The sequence below is a fragment of the Fomitopsis serialis genome, assembly GCF_022376445.1.
Source record: "Fomitopsis serialis strain Sig1Antser10 chromosome Unknown B0H18scaffold_235, whole genome shotgun sequence".
In the NCBI taxonomy this organism is placed as follows: Eukaryota; Fungi; Basidiomycota; class Agaricomycetes; order Polyporales; family Fomitopsidaceae; genus Fomitopsis; species Fomitopsis serialis.
The window spans coordinates 24,704-44,680 of record NW_025955195.1 but is presented as its reverse complement, the minus strand read 5'-3'; the positions used below and the strand labels follow the sequence as shown (position 1 = coordinate 44,680).

The 19,977-nt window shown below is 54.8% G+C and overlaps 3 protein-coding genes across 3 annotated transcripts; all 3 read left to right on the top strand.

The window, feature by feature from the left end:
* Positions 1–1,138: 1,138 nt before the first annotated feature.
* B0H18DRAFT_1127133 (uncharacterized protein) lies at positions 1,139–2,353 on the top strand (the record flags this gene model as incomplete). Its single annotated transcript, XM_048035254.1, has 9 exons — positions 1,139–1,169; positions 1,222–1,319; positions 1,369–1,448; positions 1,540–1,712; positions 1,762–1,777; positions 1,839–1,887; positions 1,941–1,972; positions 2,034–2,088; positions 2,165–2,353. 9 exons carry the CDS (start codon positions 1,139–1,141, stop codon positions 2,351–2,353), a joined length of 723 nt encoding a protein of 240 aa, XP_047885476.1.
* Positions 2,354–10,001: 7,648 nt separating this feature from the next.
* Positions 10,002–10,529, top strand: B0H18DRAFT_860909 (uncharacterized protein; the record flags this gene model as incomplete). The annotated part of the gene is made up of 2 exons (XM_048039716.1): positions 10,002–10,094; positions 10,152–10,529. Coding segments are annotated over 2 exons (471 nt in total), but the record flags the coding sequence as incomplete, so codon positions are not given.
* Positions 10,530–11,356: 827 nt separating this feature from the next.
* On the top strand, positions 11,357–12,775 carry B0H18DRAFT_1157227 (uncharacterized protein; the record flags this gene model as incomplete). Its single annotated transcript, XM_048035783.1, has 1 exon — positions 11,357–12,775. The coding sequence occupies one exon, from the start codon at positions 11,357–11,359 to the stop codon at positions 12,773–12,775; it is 1,419 nt and encodes a 472-aa protein (XP_047885474.1).
* Positions 12,776–19,977: the final 7,202 nt, after the last annotated feature.

The following is a 19,977-nucleotide window of genomic DNA, read 5'->3' as shown; positions in this document are numbered from 1 at the left end:
CTGCCTCTAGTTGGAACCTCATCATCGAGGGCGGATGATGTTCTCAGAGGGGGGCATTTGCAAATCATTTGATGTTTAGAGACGGCGGCGCAAATGAATTAAAGGGGTAAGCATGCGCTGATCCGTCCTTGCTTGTATGTGATGCTCATCTATACATCTGTACGGATGAGCAGTTGGGCACTGGAATCGAGGACCCTTGCCAAAGAAATTAGTCGTGTTCCGCGAGTGTTCACTCGAGACTTGGTATCACAGTGGCTGTGAGTCGAAACGGTTATGATGGGTATCTATCGGCACCAACACGTGGGTTCGGTATTGCTGGTAACGACCCGTGCTTCTTCATCGCCTCGATGGGCCCCCTCCCAGTGCCAGAACACATTCCAATGCCCAAGTGAGGTGTCTTCCATCCATCCCGTTTGAAATCGATCTGCTCGCCGCTTTTCGCTACGACGATCCATCCTGGGCCATCAACTTCCTGTACTCAATATTGTAACCATCGATGCTAACGGATGACGTTGACCTACATCTCACATAGTCTACACTACTTAAGAACGTCGTAGCTTGTCTTTGCTCACCAACTGAACCCGTCCTGCGCCGCACCACGCTCAACTCGAGCATGGCCAATGCAACCTTGACCCAAGCAGTGAGTGTTCAAGAACTTGAAGCCTTGATTAGCTCTCAGTAAGTATCAACGCAACCCCCGTCATTGCCCTTCTCTAACACATCGACCCATGTCAGATTTACTGAGAATTGCTGCTTCATTGCCGCATTGTGTACGCGATACCAGCCTTGGACTGGCCAATGTTCGCTCACGTCGAACTCTCGTACTAGGTATCTACTGTCTTGACTTCGTGCTCACTCTCGGACAACAAGTCCACTTCATGCGAGGCCGAATGCTGTCAATCCCAAGCGTCCTCTTTGTCCTGTTGCACATCTCGATCTTCAGCTCAGCTATGGCTTGGGTCGCATCGACGTTTACCTCGAGGTGTACGGTGCGCCATCTGCCTTCGTTCACGTAAATGTGACTAACATACAGACGTGTCTTTCTGCTAGAGGTATGTGCTCTCCGGTGTCCATCGTAGTGGCTGAACTTACTGGCCTGGACCGCAGCATACGTGGTCTGTGGTTCGTGTACCTTGATATGGCTACAGTATTCGATATTGTTGAGACAGGTGAGGTGACTGTCTTCGACATGTCGCGATAATGTTCTCACTGATGATGCAGCGATCATGGCTTTACGCGCGTATGCTGTCAATGGAAAGGACTGGCGCATCCCTTCGGTTATTGTGGCTCTCTTCCTTGTAGAGATCGCGTGCAATATAGTACATTCCCCTTGACAGTCTACGCGCCTCTACTGATGCCGTGTGGCAGTACGAAACAGGTACTCTCCGTATCATGAACTCACCATATGGATGCTTCCCTGAAGACACGAACAACCTTGCCGACCTCCAGTACGTGTCCTTAATTATGATTTTTGCGAGCCAACATGTTAATAAGCAATGTATTTGACTCAGCTGTAGGCCCTCTTACCATTCGTCTAAGGATTCATGCGATACTGATGTATGCGGTGGAAGTCAACATTGCGAGCGTAATCACAGCATTGCTAGCGCATCTTCTGTTGCTCGTGGAAACTTGGCGCCGTACATTCAAAACGAAGAGGTTTGCTGACTCCATCGGCGAGCAGGCGAGCATCACCAACCTATTGCTCGTGGATGGTCTGTCCAAAATTCGATGATGCCGTGGATCTAACTAAATCTGTTCCAGGTACCGTGTTCTTCGGGTAGGATTTACCGTCGTCCTGACTAGAGACTGCTGCCCGGTCTCACTTTGCATTGCAACAGAACAATATTTGCATTTGATATCTTGGATGTCGTGATCATGTACACGAAGGTATGCCTCCTGTGACAGTCTTCCGGTCTAAACATTGACGATCCGATGTCCAGAACTTCAAGGGCTTCGGGGCATTTCAACCCGTGTAAGCTGCTCCACTTCGCTGACTCTTCTATTCAAACTTATTGAGTCTACGTTTCGGCTAGATTGACAGGCATTCCCTTGTCCCGATTTTTCCTGAACCTACGCAATGCGGTCGACGTACCCAAGACAGAGTCAAGCTCGTCCGAGGTGTCTGATATTCGATTTTCGATCGGAGACGCGCTTGGTGGCTCAGTCACGTTTCACGACGACGGGGAAGAAGCGCACGACGACTCAGAAAGTGCAGGGGAGCAGCAGACCGGAGGACATGACGGCCTCCGTCGTGATGTTCAGGCCACTTCTGCTCCTGTGGTCCTGGCATGTGCTTCCGCTCGAGGAGAATGAAAATCTAGGCTCCAAGGCCGGGGTACCTGGCGGGACGTGATAGATGTCGCAGAACAGCATATTTATTCGATGTGCCCGTAGCTTTCTGTTTCGTGTTGTAACTCATCTTCCACGACGGCAGGGAGCGAAGCAAAACGATTGCCAAGAGGGTGGAACGAACACCCTCCCCGTGCGCGATGGTACGCCCTCCCCGTGCGCATTGGCAGTCCACGGTCAACCTGCCATCGCCCACCTTCCTTCCACGACCTCCAGAAGTCGTCTATTAACACTCACTTCAGTCTGTTGCTCTCCCAGCTGAGCTATCTCGGCCTCTGTACTCGTATAGTTGTGCCTTTGTGACCATGGTCGGAGTATCAATGTGTCCAGTCGGCGGTCACGAGTGCGGCGCGTCCCTATACTTGATCGTAGCGGCGCAAGCACCGATCCCCGACTCCTGCATGGCACACAGCTATTATACTCAGCCTGCCACAGCGGCACCATAGTATATTATGTGTGTATTTTAATATTGTAAGTACCATCGGAATGGTATGGAGACTCAATTGGAAGCCCTCACGCCCGCGGCGGCTTCGCCGCCCGGGCGTCTCGGGCTTCCACGAGTCTGAGCCACACGGCGAACTTACTTACCGTAATACATACTACAGTACATGCGAGGGCTCTCAACATAATAGAGGCCCTCCTACCTTTGGGAGGACTTATTCGATGGTCAAAGATCCAGGCGTCCAGACGCAGCCAGAAGCACGGAAGGATCCAACCGCCTCGAGCTGCCTCGTAAGACACTCGAGCATTGCTGCGATACCGCTTATGGGAATTATGAGTCACGTGTTTCTCACGGAGGGAGCGGCATCGCCGGCTGCGAACGACTTATGGTCGACAAAGCCCTCCTCTCTCCCTCCGGTCGGAGTCGGGGAGGACTAAATGGATGGAAGCCCCTCCTCCTCCTCCTCACACATCCGTACCATCGGGTCAAGTGCTAGCCACGTGCACTATGTATCGTTGACCACTCACTGACCACGCTGCGTGACTCGCGAGACGGATGTCGCGGGTCGCGTATTGCATGGGCCATGTTCGAGTCTTCAAGGGACATCGATAATTAAAACAAGAGGTGCTCGCGCGTTCACAAATTCACCCAACGCACATATCCGTAGAGCCCGGTATTCGAACTAATGCCCTATATTCACCACACGGGAAATAATCGTTGAGGACGCTGCGGTAGGATCAACATAACAACCAGTAATCTGCTGCAGTTGTGTCCGCCTACCTTACCATGTGGATGGTGGCCGCCGGCGAACAACAGTTCCTGGTACATGCGCTTCGTTCTGGCTATGTCGTGTGCTAGCGCTGTGTAATTCTCCACGCCTGTCTCCTCGACGGCCCGATGTACGTACATCGACATGTCCTCATTCCGCAAATAGCTCCGCTTTAAGGTTCTGCGGTAACGGCGACGTCGGTTTGCCTTCTTCTCGAGAGTGCTCCTATGACCAGCTCCGCTTATCCGAAGCGTGTATGGGAGGCCGTCCCTCCTACATTGCATCCATGAATGATACAAGTCAGAGGTGAGCCACGCTTCCAGTGGACCATCCCACCCTCGCACGACGCAAACGGTCCACGATGCTCTCATACCTCGCCCATCGACGCGCCTGGTGAGTAGTGCTGATACTCTCTGTACGTGTCTCAATGACCCCCGCTCCCATAGCTACGCAAAGCAGGAGGAGCGTCGTGCACGCATCGAGAGCCTGCCCGCGGTCTACCACACGCCGCTGACTGCGAGCGATAAGGACGTACTCGCCAAGCCCATCGCCGCGATCGTCACCGGTGTCCAGACCGGCGCACTCAAGCCGCGCGACGTCCTCGCCGCGTACGGCAAGGCCGCCCTGAAGGCGCACGCCGCGACGAACTGCCTGACCGAGGTGTTCATCCAGGAGGCAGAGTCGTCCGCAGAGTCTTGCAACACGAAGGGGCCCCTCGCGGGCATGCCCGTGAGCCTGAAGGACGAGATCTCCGTGGCGGGCGTCGACGCGTGCATCGGCTACTCCGCGTGGGTGGGCATCAAGCAGCAGGACTCCGCGCTCGCGACGCTGCTCCGCGACGCGGGCGCCGTCCCGTACGTGAAGACGAACGTCCCGATCACGATGCTCTCGTTCGAGTGCGCGAACGACGTCTTCGGCGCGACGACGAACCCGCACAACAGGAACTACGTCCCCGGTGGCTCGTCCGGCGGCGAGGCCGCGCTGATCGCCTTCGGTGGCTCGAGGGTCGGCGTCGGCTCGGACGGGGCGGGCTCGGTCCGTTTGCCATCGTAAGCGGCCGCTTCGCAGACCTTGGACGAGGAGCTGACGGACGACGCGCAGACACTACTCGGGGGTGTACACCATCAAGGCGTCCTCCTACCGGTTCCTCAAGTCGGGGAACGCGCACACGAGCGTGCCCGGCGAACAGGGCGTGGGCGTGGCGTTCTCCCCGATGGCGCGCACCCTCGGCGACCTCGAGACGTTCTGGAGGGCGGTGATGAGCATGGAGCCGTGGGAGTACGACAGCTCGGTGCTCGCGCTCCCGTGGCGCGAGGTCGATCTCTCCAGCCAGAAGAGCATCCGGTGGGGCGTCATGTGGGACGACGGTGGGTAGTCGATTCTATGGGTAATCAGTGACTGATACTCGTTGTAGGTGTCGTCGCCCCGTCGCCTGCGTGCAATCGGGCTCTGCAGACGGTCGTGAAGACGCTGGAGGCGCACGGGCACCAAGTCGTCACTGTGTTCGTCCCGGCTCCTCTGTCAAGACCCGTGCACTAACGTATGTTCATGGCAGCGATCCTCCAAGCCCTGCCGAAGGCCTGAAGCTCGCCTCCCAGCTCCTCATGGCCGACGGCGGTACGTCCACGCTCCTCGTCCAAGCCTCCCACTGACCCTCCCCCAGCCAAGCGCTGCACGAACCCGATCCGCCCGGGCGAGACGAACGACCCCGCCATGCGCGCCGCGCTCGGAATGTTCCGCGCTCCGCGCCTCTTCAAGACGCTCTACGCGTGGTACCTCCGGTACGTCGCCCGCGACCCGCTCTACGCCGACCTCGTCGCAGCGTGGTCGGAGAAGAGCGTGGCCGAGTACTGTGCGCTCGTTTTCCAGCGCGACGCGTACAGGGAGCGCTGGCACGCGTACATGAAGGAGCAGGGGCTCGACTTCATCTTGACCGTGCCGAATTCGTTGCCGGCGGTCCCGCACGGGGGCATGAAGGAGGGGTGGAAGGCGTGCGGGTATACGTTCTTGTTCAACCTGGTACGTGGCGGAGTGTGCAGCGACTCACGTTTGCTGATGCGCTTCGGGAAGCTGGACTACTCCGCGGGCGTGCTACCCGTCACTCATGTCGACCGGCTGCGCGACGCGCTGGGCCCGTTCAAACCAAGAAACGCCATCGAGCGGGGCCAGTACAAGATGTACGACGCGGACAAGATGCACGGGTTGCCGGTAGGCGTGCAGGTCGTCGGGCGGAGGCTGCAAGAGGAAAAGGTCCTCGAGGGCATGAAGCTAATTCAAAGGCTGCTGGAGGAGGACGGAAAAGCGTATGCGCCGCTCAGTATGGCTGGCTAGCGGCGAGGCTCGATTCAGATGTATGGCATGAACAAACGTTAAGATGTGGTGTGCTTACTGTTTGGTGCCTCTGGTGTGCCCGATAAACCAGTCTGGTTCCGCGTGCGCTGGATGCCCGTGGGGCTGTGTATGCACAATCTGAGCGGCATGTACCACACTACTGGCACAACGTACCGCTCGTGTTGCGCTTTTGCCTGGATAGTTCCATATCCACAACCGCCTAATGACTGCGAGACACTGCGGCACTGGCAGAGCAATGGCGTGAGAAAACGCTGGGACAACAGAGATCGAAAAATAGATCGGGATAAGCGCCGGAAGGCCGGTGGCGCAGACGTTTTGTTCCTCCTCCTCGTCGACTTTCTGCGCTTTTCAATGATACATATGCTGGCCTTTACGTACAGCAGATAGCGCGAATGACCAGCCCCGTCTTGGGTTAAACTCAACGCCGCGAGTATGGCGTCACTACAGATGTTGATCGTCGATGCGGTAACCACCCACGACTTGGACCGGACGCTCCATCCTCAAGCACGCCCGCTCACCGTCCTGGAAATGCGATAAATACCACATTGACACAATATCCATGCTTTGTGGTCGAATTCCCGTCCATCATACTGGCTATTCGGAGGCTGCAGACGGGGAAAGTGCTCTATCCACCTGCGTGGCATTTGAAATGGTCTGATGGCATAGCTAACGGTGAACCTCAGGGGCATTCAGTCGGTCTTCCGACAGTCTGCCCGGAGGTTTGTACCACTCGCCTTTCTAATTCCCCTTCATTAGCTTCTGTACAAGTCCATCGACTTGATATCACGCCACTTGACACGGGCAGTGCACGGCCACCTGGACATCGGTATGGAACTGGATAGGACGCGGACATTCTACCGTATGAAGATCGACCAGAGGCAGCCTACACTATTGCGTTCAACGTATCAGGTGAGTGTAGCTCGTCCTCCGGCGGTGAGAGTCAGTAACGGCGTTTAACACAGGTCCAGCGTTGGACTTTGAAGACATGCCGGATAACCGAAAGGCCGCAGAAGCAGCGCGATGGACGATGCTTTCGCATTTACGGGCGGATCCAGCACTCAGTTCCCCAACTGACCATGCTGCGAGGGCGCTCATCATTCCGAGCGAAGTCTCCGTCCAAGGAGCTGGCGGCGCATCGCATACATTGTTGGTAAGCGAATCAAAAATCCTGAATCTCATCTGACGAGGGGTGGGGTACCAATCACAGGTCATAATTTGAATGGAGGGACCGATAACGCTGAGTTGCTCAGCTTAACTTCCCATCGTCAATGTGCTTGGTCACTGGCAGAGCCATGATGTCGCTGCCCATACGCCATCATCTCGGTCCCCGCTGTCCCTCTTACCCACAGCGAGCTGAAAGACTTCTCGCGCTATATTTGATTTTCTGCCAGAGATGGGCCCCCGAAACTTTACCCTACGACAAGGGTATACGAAGCCACTCCAATCACAGAACCGATTACGTCGTTCTGAAAAATCATGCCGCCTCATGCCGCCGCTTCCAGCGGCTCTCTTCCTCCGCGTCAGCCGTTTCGTAGACTCAAAGTCTGAAAAACTCGAGCGACACTGAATGACATGCATTGCAGACGTCGGGATGCAAAACTACACAAATGACACGAAGCACCAGGGCCACAGGGATTTGTGCCCCATGAAATCAAATAATGGGTGTGGAGGGAAGGGGGGTAAATAAGCTCAGGTAAGGGAAGAGGCGGACATTGTTCGGCGCGACGTTCAAACGACTGTGGTAGTCGGCGAAGAAAACGTTGCTCGACAGGTCCTCGCTCGCTCACCGCCCTTGCTTAGTTCCATTGCGCTGAATGGCACTGAGCGGTGTGTCTACTTTCGCATGTCTACGGCGGTCTTCTGATTGAACGGTAACATCAGGTGGCTTCAACTGCGATTGACTGATGCATGGTGCGTTCACTGAACTACAAATTATTCGCTGTGCCGCACATTCATTTTTCTGCGCTCCGCCCAATGCGTATGTTTTGGCCGGTGACAGCCTGAGATGGCGCGCACGTGAACGCTAAACAAGCTCTACGATATCTACGTCTTCCCCAGCCTATCCCCCGGAGTGTGCCCAACCCCGCGGGCTATCCTATGCTACCGTCTTTGTCTTAGCGTGTGCATGCTCAATTTGGGCTTTCCCTATTCTGTATTCTGCATGGGCCGCGTTTACTGGGTGCGGTGGCCATATACGGTTGACTGCCGATGCCACTGTAGTCTGTCAGCGACGCAATGGTGGATAACCAGTGTTAGTGCACAATCAAGGCACCCTTCTCGAAGTCTGAAAATGCGTACACGAGTGTGTCATGCAAATAGGGCGTACGTAGCCACGTTACGGTGATGGCTCGAACTTGGCTCGAACCCTCGCCCACTCCGAGACGTTCTGAAGGGGGGCCGTAATGCCGGTAGTGGGAGTAACTTACGACAACTCGGCCCCGAACCCCGAGAGCAAGCTTTGATAAGCGGAATTTAGGTGCGAAGTGTGACTGGTGTGCGTTACATACGAGTACTGAACGTGTTGTAGCGCCTCGCTTGCTTGCCCGGATGGCGCGTTGCAGACGGATACACTGGAGACACACTGGGATTTAGTAACCATAATGTGCGTCTATCTTTTCTTACCTTGAGTCTGCGCCTGTGCATCAACCCAACTCGTGACAGTCACCCTTGAGATTCTGCCCGAAGGCCTCCAGTTCGCATTGTCCTTGGGCGACGGAGGTTCGCCCTCGCGCCTGCTTTTAGCACTACAAATCGCATCCTGAGAACCAACCGCTACCAGTGACGCCGCGGCGCACATCCGCACCCGCACGACGACTCAACCGGACGGGCCCCGCACCTCTTTGAGAAAATGTACGCGTCGTGACTACGTCTGGCGCGTCGCGCAGCGCAGGGCGTACAGTCTTACATGGTGCGTCTCGGCCTGTACTGCGTGATAATGCCTGCTGACCTGCTTTCGAAAGCTGGACTAGTCTGAGAGGGTATTTCCCTGCATGCGCATTGACTGTCTGCGCGACGTGCTGGACAAGTTCAGATACCGGAACACGATCTAGCGAGGCCATCAGACTGCGTCGTGTTCCACACTTTTATGGCAATCGAGCTCCACATTGATAGAGCCTAACCAGACCTACGATTTCGTACCGAGTATCTCGGGAGCCTACAACTATGGGTGGTGTATTCATGGCTACGGATCTACGTTCAAGTTGGAGCTGCGGTGCGAAAGTATCGGTGCGAGTGCTCTCTTTCGGACTGTGGGATAGCGTTACAACAAAACTACGTACATATTGTCTTGACGTCGGGGAACTTGAATGACATGGTAGATGTGAGTCGTCAATGCCGCTCTGTCTATCTGACACACTCGCTCACGACATTGACAGTGTGAGGCCAATAATCTGTAGTCTACGCAAGAGTCGGTCACGATATTTGTGAGTGTCTCTTGAGCATCACTTGACCGTCGGGTCTTGCCTCAGTCCGCTCAAGGTTCGCGCTGACACTATCAGCTTTCATGCATGAGCATCATGCCGCTTGACAGCGGCGCAGACGCTCGGCCACACTCGCACGCACGCAAGGGCATAAAAGTGCACATGTCGAACGTCTCATCGTGTTTGACCCCGCGTGCACTAAACGTTGAACCGGCTGCAAGCCGCGCTGCTGTCGTCTTGCCTATAACCAACCAGTGCTACGGATTATATGTGAGTATCAATCCTTGGTCGCTTTTGTACTAAGGTGCCTTCGGCTTACGAGTACCTGATACACAGTACACCCGGGGACGCACAGAATTGAGTCCGAACATATATTCAACACGCCCTCCGCATCTCCTGTCAGCTTAATTCAAGAGAATTAACTCAAACGGCACGACAGCATAGGTCATGGAAGAGGGAACTTCGGTAAGATAGCTAATGCTGAGAGCGCCCAATTTGTTTGTTGAGGCATGCCCCTGGCCATCAGACGCATACAGACTCGACCCCTTTGCAATCAAGCGAACAAGGTGCCGACGATGTACCCACGAATGTAAGTCATTCTGATGAATTTCAGAGAGATGCAGCTCACGCCGAGCTACCGCCCCCCCTCTGGTAGTCAAGCGTGCGTCGAGACGTATGGGAGCTCTACGTTAAGCACGCACTGGAATGGCGGATCGAGTTCGTTGATAAGTGGAATAAGGAAATGGACTCCCTTCTACTCTTTGTATGTTTGTCAAGTTTCTCCCCGTATACTCAACGTGATTCTGACTTTCTGGATTAGGCGACCCTGTTCTCAGCGGTTGTGACTGCCTTTGTAGCTCTCGCTTATCCCACACTTCGCCCCGACACAAATGCAGCCTCCTTCGAGGTACTCCAAGAAATACTCGTCGTTCTACGACAGAATCAGACTACACCGACAAACAGCAACTCCACGACACGTTTCGCACCCCAAGCGTACGCTGTCCGCGTCAATTCATTTTGGTTCGCAAGCCTGGTCATCAGTGTATCGGTGGCGTTTATCACAATACTGGCCAAACAATGGCTCGCCAGTCTTGGCGGAGACCTGCACCCCTCGGTCGAGGCGCGTGGGCGACAGTTCCAATATCGCTTCGATAATGCACGCAAATGGAAACTGACGACCGCTCTCGAATGGATCCCCATCCTCCTCCACATATCCCTGTTGCTCTTCTTCATTGGACTACTCGACTTCCTATGGTCAACACACTCCGTTGTTGCGGCTGTGGCAACGGTGTTCGTTAGTCTGACCTTCGCCATATATATCGGCACATATATCCTGTCCCATCTCTCAGCGACGTGTCCTTACAGGATAACTGTGGATCCGGTGCTCATCACGCAGTGGAAGTTCATCACGCAGTGGAAGTTCATCACGCAGGGGAAGTCCATCCGCAGGCTACCGTACCTTTCCTGGACGGTCGCATACCCCTTCCTCTGGATAGATCGTATCTCACGGCAGTTTCTGGGCTCCAGCGCATTCAAGCTCCCCTCGACACTGATCGCTCACCACTTAGCAACCTTCCGTAACGAATCCTTGATGCACGCATATGCGGAGCCGGATACAGATCCGATCTCTCGCGAATCCAATTACATACGGGAACAGCGCGACGTCGTAGATGCACGGATGCTTGCACGGATGGTACAATCATTCCGTTCGAACCTAACAACCAAGAATGCCCGAATCTTGGCTGAGGAGATCTCCCAATCCTCCTCCCTCATCCGATATAGGGACCTATTCATCGCTGCAGGCACCGTACGCTTCCTGACTCAGTGGCTATCAGGCTGGGTCGGGAAGTCGGAGTCAGAGCCGTCGAAATTACTACCGGGCACGAACACCAAAGCCTACTCACCTATGTCGCGCGCCCTCGCTCAACTGCTCACCGAAGTCGAAGTAGAGGACGGCTCCCCCCTGGCACGGAGCGTACACAGAACAATGTGCTTCATTGTGTATACAAGAAACCTCAGGAGACCATGTCTCTGAACGCAGACTTTGCACTCAAAATGCTTCCGATGAAGGCCTCAGATGGAGACGGCTTATACTTGCGGGACGACACTGTCGATATCGTCGATTATTCCCATATTCTCCGTCTACAGCTGGTGGCGTCCTCGATGACATGGTCTACCTCGGAAACCCTGACAGGGTCCGTTCAGGAATTTTGGCGGCGCATTGCAGCATTCCGAGGGATGGCCAGTCTAGACAACGTAGACCGCATGTCACTTGTCAATGCGGTCATATACGTTGCGACCCGGGTCATCGACCCCTCAAAACAAACAGTTAAACCTAACGCCGTGTTCGGGCTTCGTGAAGCTCACAGTAGGAGGTCACTGGACGTGTTGGCAGACCTGCTGCTGCACAACCCCGGCATGGCATTCCCCCCGATTCGGCAAATTTGCTGGGCGTTAGCTGTGCTTTCCATCCCTGAAAGTCGTCGCATTCCCAACCTTGTCGACTTCCACCTCCTCATTACCCAGCTACGGGGCTCAGTCTCCGACTTGACTAAGCAAAAGCTCCTACCGATCTTCACGTTCACGTCTGGGCACATCGGCGGTTGGCAACCTTCAAGTTCTATACTTCACCTGATGCTCGCGCTGCTCGAGAACATCCTATACGAAACACAATTAGGACATGCAACGGTCGAATTGGACGAAGATCCAAAGTTTCGCAAAGAACTACTCGAGGATCTCGTAACCAATTATCCTACCTTCCTTCGGGAACTCAGCTCAGCCATGATCTTTACTCCTGGGCCACAGCTAGCGGGTGCTGTTGCAACCTTGAATTCCACCATCTGGTCACCAGTCGATCTGCTCCGTATGCTCAGACGCATCGTTCGCATATCAGGTTGCATCAGGCACTCCTATTCCTCGCCTGGCGGAATTGTTATCCGAGGCGGTATCTATCAACATACCACTACTCAAACGCGCAATCTCCTGCAAGACATATGCACCATTAGAAGCGAAGGCAACTTGAAGGACTGGGAACAAGTATACGGTGTTGCATACAGCGCGGCATGCAAATTTGCTTTGCTCGACTGTGGCCAAGAGATCATTATCACAGCAGATAGCTTCGTCTTCGACGACTATTCACCTGTACGGGTCGCGGAGGCGATGGACCAGGTTCTTGAATCTGCATCAGCTATCGCAAATCCGCCGGAGACGGTCAGGACCGTCCTGACCATGATGGCGGGCTTGAAAATGTCTGCACGAGCGCATGCGTGGGGAATGGCCGATTCGGGGCAGCTTTCCGACTCTGCCCAATATGCTGCCAGGCTATTGTCTTGTCTTCGGGATCCTTCCAAGCAACAAATGCGTACCAGCTACCTTGCTTCTTTACAGCGGAAGGGGCTTCATTACGAAGCTGAGGGAGCGCTGGGCTCGGTGGTAGCAAATTAGCCGGATGATCAGGAAATCGTTTCCTGCCCATGGTGCGGAATATGACCAACTACTAGTCAATAGAGCTGCCACAGGACACATCGAGGGGAGGAGAACAGGAATGAGTGGATGATCATGGAATCGTTTGAATCCGGGTCTATAGAGATGGTTAGAAGGTTACTCAGACAAACGGTGATGATGTTATACAATTCGCATTCGTGACGCTCATGAAGTTATGTACCAAATCCACAACAGGATCGCAGAACCCCCGGTTTCAGCAGGCCTCTTCATGGACACCTAGCTCGGATATGTTCAACTTTCATACTTGCCAATGGGTTGGTCACCTCTCGTAAGTCACTAGAACGGGTTGCTACGTTGGTACGTCATTCACTTTCGCGACTGCGCTACGCTCGCGCTTGCGGCGACAGCAAGGCCGGACCCATTGTCAGCACACTGCTATGCAGATGGCTCGATGGACGACGCAGTGTGTTCTGTCGCGGCCACGTTGTCGCCACTCGACCTTAGGACCGTTTTGCGCAGACCACCAGAACGGCGGCGGTGTTCTCCTGGTGCCACCCCTTCGCGTCAGTTCTCATACCGGGATGCAGTAAATGCAAACACCACCGATGTGCTCACCGCACTGTCCTTCGGTATCAGGAAAATAAGGGTGCCAGGTACCCGGGCATGACCGCGTCAGCATGCTCTGCTTGACGCTAACGCGCCACCTTCAGTTGCCGCCACTGACCCTGTCACTGAACGTCTTGAATGTGCGCTTCTCCATTACGAAGCGAGCACCCGTCGTGCATGCCAGTTCAATAGAGCGCAATGGCGACGCCGACACTCGCGCCTATTGAATGCCAGTGCGCCTGCGCAGCCTGAAGGTTTGTCCAATGGCGTGGCCGATGAAACGCTTGGTGATACTGCATCCTATTACTAGTACTATAACGAACGTTGGGCCGAGAGCGGCGGAAACGCACACATACCTGCACCATCGTTTGCCTCCGATGCTTCAGATAATGTCTGATGTGGACCGTTATGTAGGTACTGACTACGTACCAGTGAGACCAAACTGACAAAGTAGATTTGCGGCTCTCTGTATTACGTAATAGTCGCCCAAGCGCTCAAGTTCAAACCGGTGCGCGTCTCCAATTTGTACTCAAACCTCTTCCTCCACTTCTCTACTTAGATTTGAACACGCGAAGATGCGCGCTGCACTCAATATAACCACGAATCGTACAGATGAACTCGCCGTATACGGAGTGCCACCAGTATCGACGCCAAGAACTCCTCTGCTGGCGCATCTCTTGCGTCGTCACCATGGTGTAGGCTCTGTCGCACAAACGGAAACTTGAAGCGTTGAACAAATACCTTTGACAAGGACGTAGTCCGGAATGAAGAATTTGCAAGACCTTAAGCTTGGGTGATCTACTGCGCTCCCGGCTTTTGGTTCAACAACCAAGCCCGTACCGTCGTCGAACCATCCATGAATGAGTATTGGTGCTGGTTTATTCTTGTCTTCGCTCCGACGCAGAATCCGGGCACTAAGTCAGCCTTTCCTAGGTGAGTCACACCGATGGATTGCTATGCCTCACTCTCGCTGACGAGGACAAACCAGTCTCAATTATGCCAGACTGCATGATGATGCTGATCCCGCCATCGCGGCAGGGAACCAACTCGACAGTCTGGATGTGAGAACGGCTAGGTGCGGTACATGAAGTGAATGTGGCATTCGAGCTTGCTTCCTCATTGACCGTCCCGGAGGCAAGAATCCGTTTCCAGCCCGTGTTTGCTTGCAGAAACTGACGAACGACTACTCCGCCACGCAGGTAAGTGTACGTTACGGCATCCTTACGGCCTATCAAGTATCGCGCCTGAACTATGCCATAGGTCGATATCATCCTGTCATCAAAATCTGTCAGCCTCCTCGCCTGTATCTTGTTCAGCTCGCAAACCCAGTCGATTCCTTGGTGGTTCGACTCAGGCAACGTCTCCCTCTGGGCCGCAGGAACAGCGCATGATTGACGTAGGCATTGAAGTGCTGCATCTGTCGGGCCACTATCACACGTTCTGAGCCGAGCTTCCTGACTCTGTCATCGTGAGGACGCCGCTGGGCGCTACCGCGGTCCCGGCCGATGACTAAATGGACCCCCCTCCTCCTCCTCCTCCTGGTACAACAAAGCAGCAAACCGTAGGGAATATGCCGTTTCGGGTTGACGGCGTACTGCGACTCGATCGTATATGCTAGCAATGCGCGGTGATGTTCCGACTGACATCACTAACCCAGTGAGTTGTAACCTGACTCGATGATTGGCAACGCCGACGCACCTCTTTAGGCTCGGGGCGCCTACTAGTGTGCTTGGTCATGGTCATGGCCTGATGTCGCCACCCAAATACCACCTCGGTCTTCACTGCACCTCTCGCACCCACGACGTTCATGCGTATGACGCTACAGTAAGCTCGCTCACCCTTACTTTTGATCCTTGGGAGGACGGTCACCCACAATATACAGTAGGACACAAGAGTATGAGATTCTTGCACAGGATCGTCGAGTCGTCCCACTCCGGTCGCACAGCCAGCCCAGTCACATCCACATCGCGTCATGTTGCGGATGGCGGCTATTGCTTCGTTCCATTGCACTGGATGGTATTGAACGTCTACGTGGTAAGTGATATTGTCCACTTGTCTATGAGTCCGCGGCGGTCTTCAGACTGAACAGATTCACCAGAGAACCTTCCGTGCTTGACCGCGGCTGACTGATGCATGGTATGTTCACTGAATATCGTTGTGCCACACATTTGCATCTTTATCTTCCGCCAAACGCGGAGGGCTCGGCCGGCGAAAGATAACACGTACGTGAACGTCTGAACAGGGTCTCTCTGTGCCATCCCCGGCTTAACCCGAAGCGTGCCTAACCCCGCGGATTATCCCAGGCCATAATCTTAGTCTTGGGCGCGTGTGTACTCGAGTTGGACTCGTTCAACGCTGCCTACTGCATGATGTTCGTTCACTGGGTGTGGTGCGCGATGTCGAAGTCGGCTAAGAACAAGCAACTGTATTGCACCACGACGCTATGTAGGACCATCGACTAAAAGCTGCATCTTCAGATCTCGTTCAGAAACTGACTCCCGGCCTAGGCAGCGAACGCGCGGTTGGATGACAGTCTTCCATGCATCAAGACCAGGAAACCCAGAATCTGAATGGCTGGATGGAGGTGACGCGCTGCCCACACTCACACGACGTATCGCTCGCTGTGGCTGTCGGCATGACAGTGATTAGTCTGTGTGGCTCGCGCGCTGATGCCTTCATGAGGACCTTATAACAATAACGCTGCGTTCGAGCGAGCCCGCGTATATCTTTCGAACGTATCGTAGCTTGCCCGGTGAGTGACGATTGTGCCCTTCAGGATGCTTCGTTGATGAACACGACTTACATTGAATGCCTTCCTCTTAGGACTCAATGTCAGCCTTCAACCGATCTCGCCTATCTCCCGTTCCCCTCATAGAGGCATGTAACCCGGTGATCGACGTGGTGCTCAAGTAACATTTTTCATAGGGGTTGCCCATAAGGATGTCGCCCTCTCGTACTCCCCCTCCTCGGCGACCTGACATGCTACACCAGTCAACGGTGACCCAATCCGTTCTCTGTGTGCCGATGCATACTAATCGAACATATGTCACTTACAAATAGCTTCCAGAGGAGGCTGATCTCCCCACGAATGTGAGTTGTGTCCTCTTGCGTCTAGTGCCTCACCAGGCTGAATATACTCTTAAGTCGGACATACGACATAATGTATGGCAGGTCTACAACGACCAAGCATCGCGGTGGCGCGCAGAGTTCGTTGAAAAATGGAACAAGGAGATGGACTCGCTCCTCCTCTTCGTGCGTGCTCCCGTCTGGCTATATGTGGTTCTTCGTGCGACTGAGCTACATGTGCAGGCCACCCTTTTCTCTGCCGTCGTCACCGCATTCGTAGTTCTCTCATATCCGAGCCTTCGCCCTGACTCTGGTCAAGCCACTGTGGACCTCCTGGAGCAACTCGTCGCTTCGCTCAATACGAACGGAACCCTTCAGCCGGTGCAAGCCTCAACAAGGCTCGTCGCATCATCAAACAGCGCGTTCATCCCAAAGGACTACGCCGTCCGCGTGAACACTTTCTGGTTCGCAAGCCTCGTCGTCAGCGTGTCCGTCGCCTTCCTCACCATCCTCGCGAGGCAATGGCTCGCGAGCCTCGATGGGGACCTGCATCCGTCGGTCGAGGGTCGCGGGCGGCAATTCCAGTACCGGTACGACAACGCACGCGCGTGGAATCTCTCCTCCACACTCGAGTGTCTACCACTCCTCCTCCACATGTCGCTTCTCCTTTTCTTTGCTGGCCTCATCGACTTTCTCTGGGCGACAAACACGACCGTCGCCATCGTCGCGACGGTGCTCATCGGACTGACGGTCGGTATCTACATCGGTACCTACGTCCTCTCACACCTCTCGTCCACTTGCCCATACAGGACGTCGGTCGATCCTACGACGTGGACGTGGGAGTTCCTTCGCAGGTCGATCTACACGTCCTGGAAGATCACATACCCGCTCGTCAAGGGCTACCGCACGCTCCTGCGCATGATCTCCTATTGCGGCATCGAGATTCCACCCTCTCTGGCCTATCCCGCTCGCGGCCCGATCCAGCGTACAGAGTACAACATGCGTGCGTACGCCGCACCGCTCGTCGACTCGCATTCACGCGAGATCAGCTACATCTTCGGCAATCCCGAGCTAATGGACTCCAAGGTGCTCTCGCGCATGGTCGCGTCCTTCCAGATGAGCCTCACGGACCAGGACGCGGAGCTCCTTGCCCACTCCATCGCGCGCTTCCCGCACCTCGTCGCGTACCGCAACCTGTTCATCGACGCGGGTTCCGTGCGCTTCCTCACCCAGTGGCTCCGCTGGCTCCAGGAGTTCGAGTTTGCTAACCTGCAGTCCTCCGTGCAGAAAGAATATGCGCTCGTGGAGAGAGCACTCGCAAGGCTTCTGACAGAGGTGGTGGAGGATGACTCGAGGGCGAGCCCTGCGCCTTGGGGTCTGCCGAGGACGTACAAGCGGCCGCAAGAGACCATGTCGCTCAACGCTGACCTCGCGCTCCGAACGATGCGACTGTCAAGTGTCGACGAGGAAGCTGTAGAAGAGAACCCGGGCGACATTATCCTGTTCTCGCACAGACTCCGACTGCAGCTCGTCGCCTTCCCCCTCACCTGGTACTCGGGGCCAGGAAAACTGAAGGAATCTGTCCAGGAGTACTACGGTCGTCTTATGGCATTCCAGCGATTAAACGCACTGGACAGCGAAGACAGAATGTCAGTCGTCAACACCACTATCTACGTCGCCACGCGCGTAATCGACCCTCCCAAGTGGACCAAGCCCACAGAGGTCGTCGTCTCCGCTCGTCTCGAGCACAAGCACGGCGCCCTGGACGCGCTCGCTTCACTCGTATTGCACAACCCCGGCATGGACTTCGCACTCCTCCGCCAGATCTGCTGGGCCCTCTGTGTGCTCTCCATCCCCGAGCGCAGACTGATCCCCAAGTTTGACGACTTCCACTTGCTCATCACGCAGTTACGCAGCACGGACCGGTTGTTGAATGCTTTAAGGAGCAGCGTTCTCGCGCCAAGCAGGCAGCACCCTGTCATGCTCCATGCGATGCTCGCAGTGTTCGAGGAGCTCCTGTACTCTACGTATGCTCCTGGTCGGTCGTCCGATAAGCTTGAAGAGAAGGCCGATCGTATCAAGCTCCTACAGGCGCTGATCACACAGTATCCTATATTCCTGCAGGACCTGTATGCGGAGCTCGTCTGCTCCTGGAACTGCGATGACAGCCAGGCAGCGGAGAGCTGGCAGCACGGCTCCTTCTCCCTTCGAGACTCACTTCGCCTACTGAGACGTGTCGTCCGCGTATCTGGATTCCTCGGCTACTACTGCCCTACAGACCTGGGCCCGCTCAAGATCGAGCGCGAGGAGATCACTCATTTCACTCTCGAGATACTCCAGTTCATGTGCAGCCACGACCACAGAGACAATGACCCCGAAGACAGGTTAGCGATCCACCGCGTCGCGTACGGCGCCGCGTGCCGGTTCACCATCCTCAACTCTGGCGTGCCCACGCCGATCGTGCCCCCCGTAGACGACTTCGTCTTCGACAACTACTCCGCGCGAGCCGTTGGCGAGCAGATGGTTGCGGCGCTGCGGGTCGCATCTGCGGTGTTTGAGCCGCCCCAGTCGATTAAGACGGTTCTAGCAATGATGGCAGACCTGCGATATATCTCGACCGAGTCGAAGTTCCGTTGGGGCATCCTGGCACACCTACGGAGACCAGACTCAGGAGCGCCAGAGCTTCTCGATCTTCTCTTGCAAAATCGTGTGAAGATGAGGCGCGCGAGGCGATCAGTACTTTGAAAGGGGCTGGAGGGTCAGAGAGGCCGCGACCTACTCCTCGACAAGCGAATCGGAAGAGGAGACCAGCGCAACCTCGACTTGATACTACAAAAGCTGGTATACGATTGAAGTGACGTCTAGATACGTATACGTAATGTTGCGCAGATGCTATTAACGATTGTACGATTTCCCGAGAGTTCTCTATTATGCTGCTTTTGAGGTTCGTAGGTAAGTAGTAGTACTCATGAACTAAATGGAATTCCCTCCTCCATGAGCCAGAATGATAAAAATTTGTTGTCGCCATGTAAGCGCTCATTGCACCGCCGTAGCCACTCGGTAGCCACTTCAAGTTGCGCAACCACCATCATACCGAACTTCATGACTTGCTTCTACAATATACCCTCTACAGGCAGCAATTTGCTTCCATAAGTTTGACTGATGGAGGCTGCGGACTACGTTGATCATCTCATGCCATTGCTCTACGGTTTTGGGACGCGGTAACGTAAGGCTGCTATTACGTACGTTTAACTTCTCATCAGTGAGCGCACATACGTAATGCTAAATGCCTTAGACTTTGCTAGCTGGCCGCGATGGCGATCATCACGTCTGCGGGCCTGCGACAAAATGAACTATTCGTGCTTGGACGCCCTGCCTCAAACCCTCGGGTACCCACCATTGGCACCCAGGTACGTAATAGGACAGCTAGTCTGATCGTGACGACGAGCATTATGACCTAACATGTACAGTGAACATCTCTCCCAGTTTCAACACTACGGATTACGAAGGCCCTCCCGTAACAAGTTGAC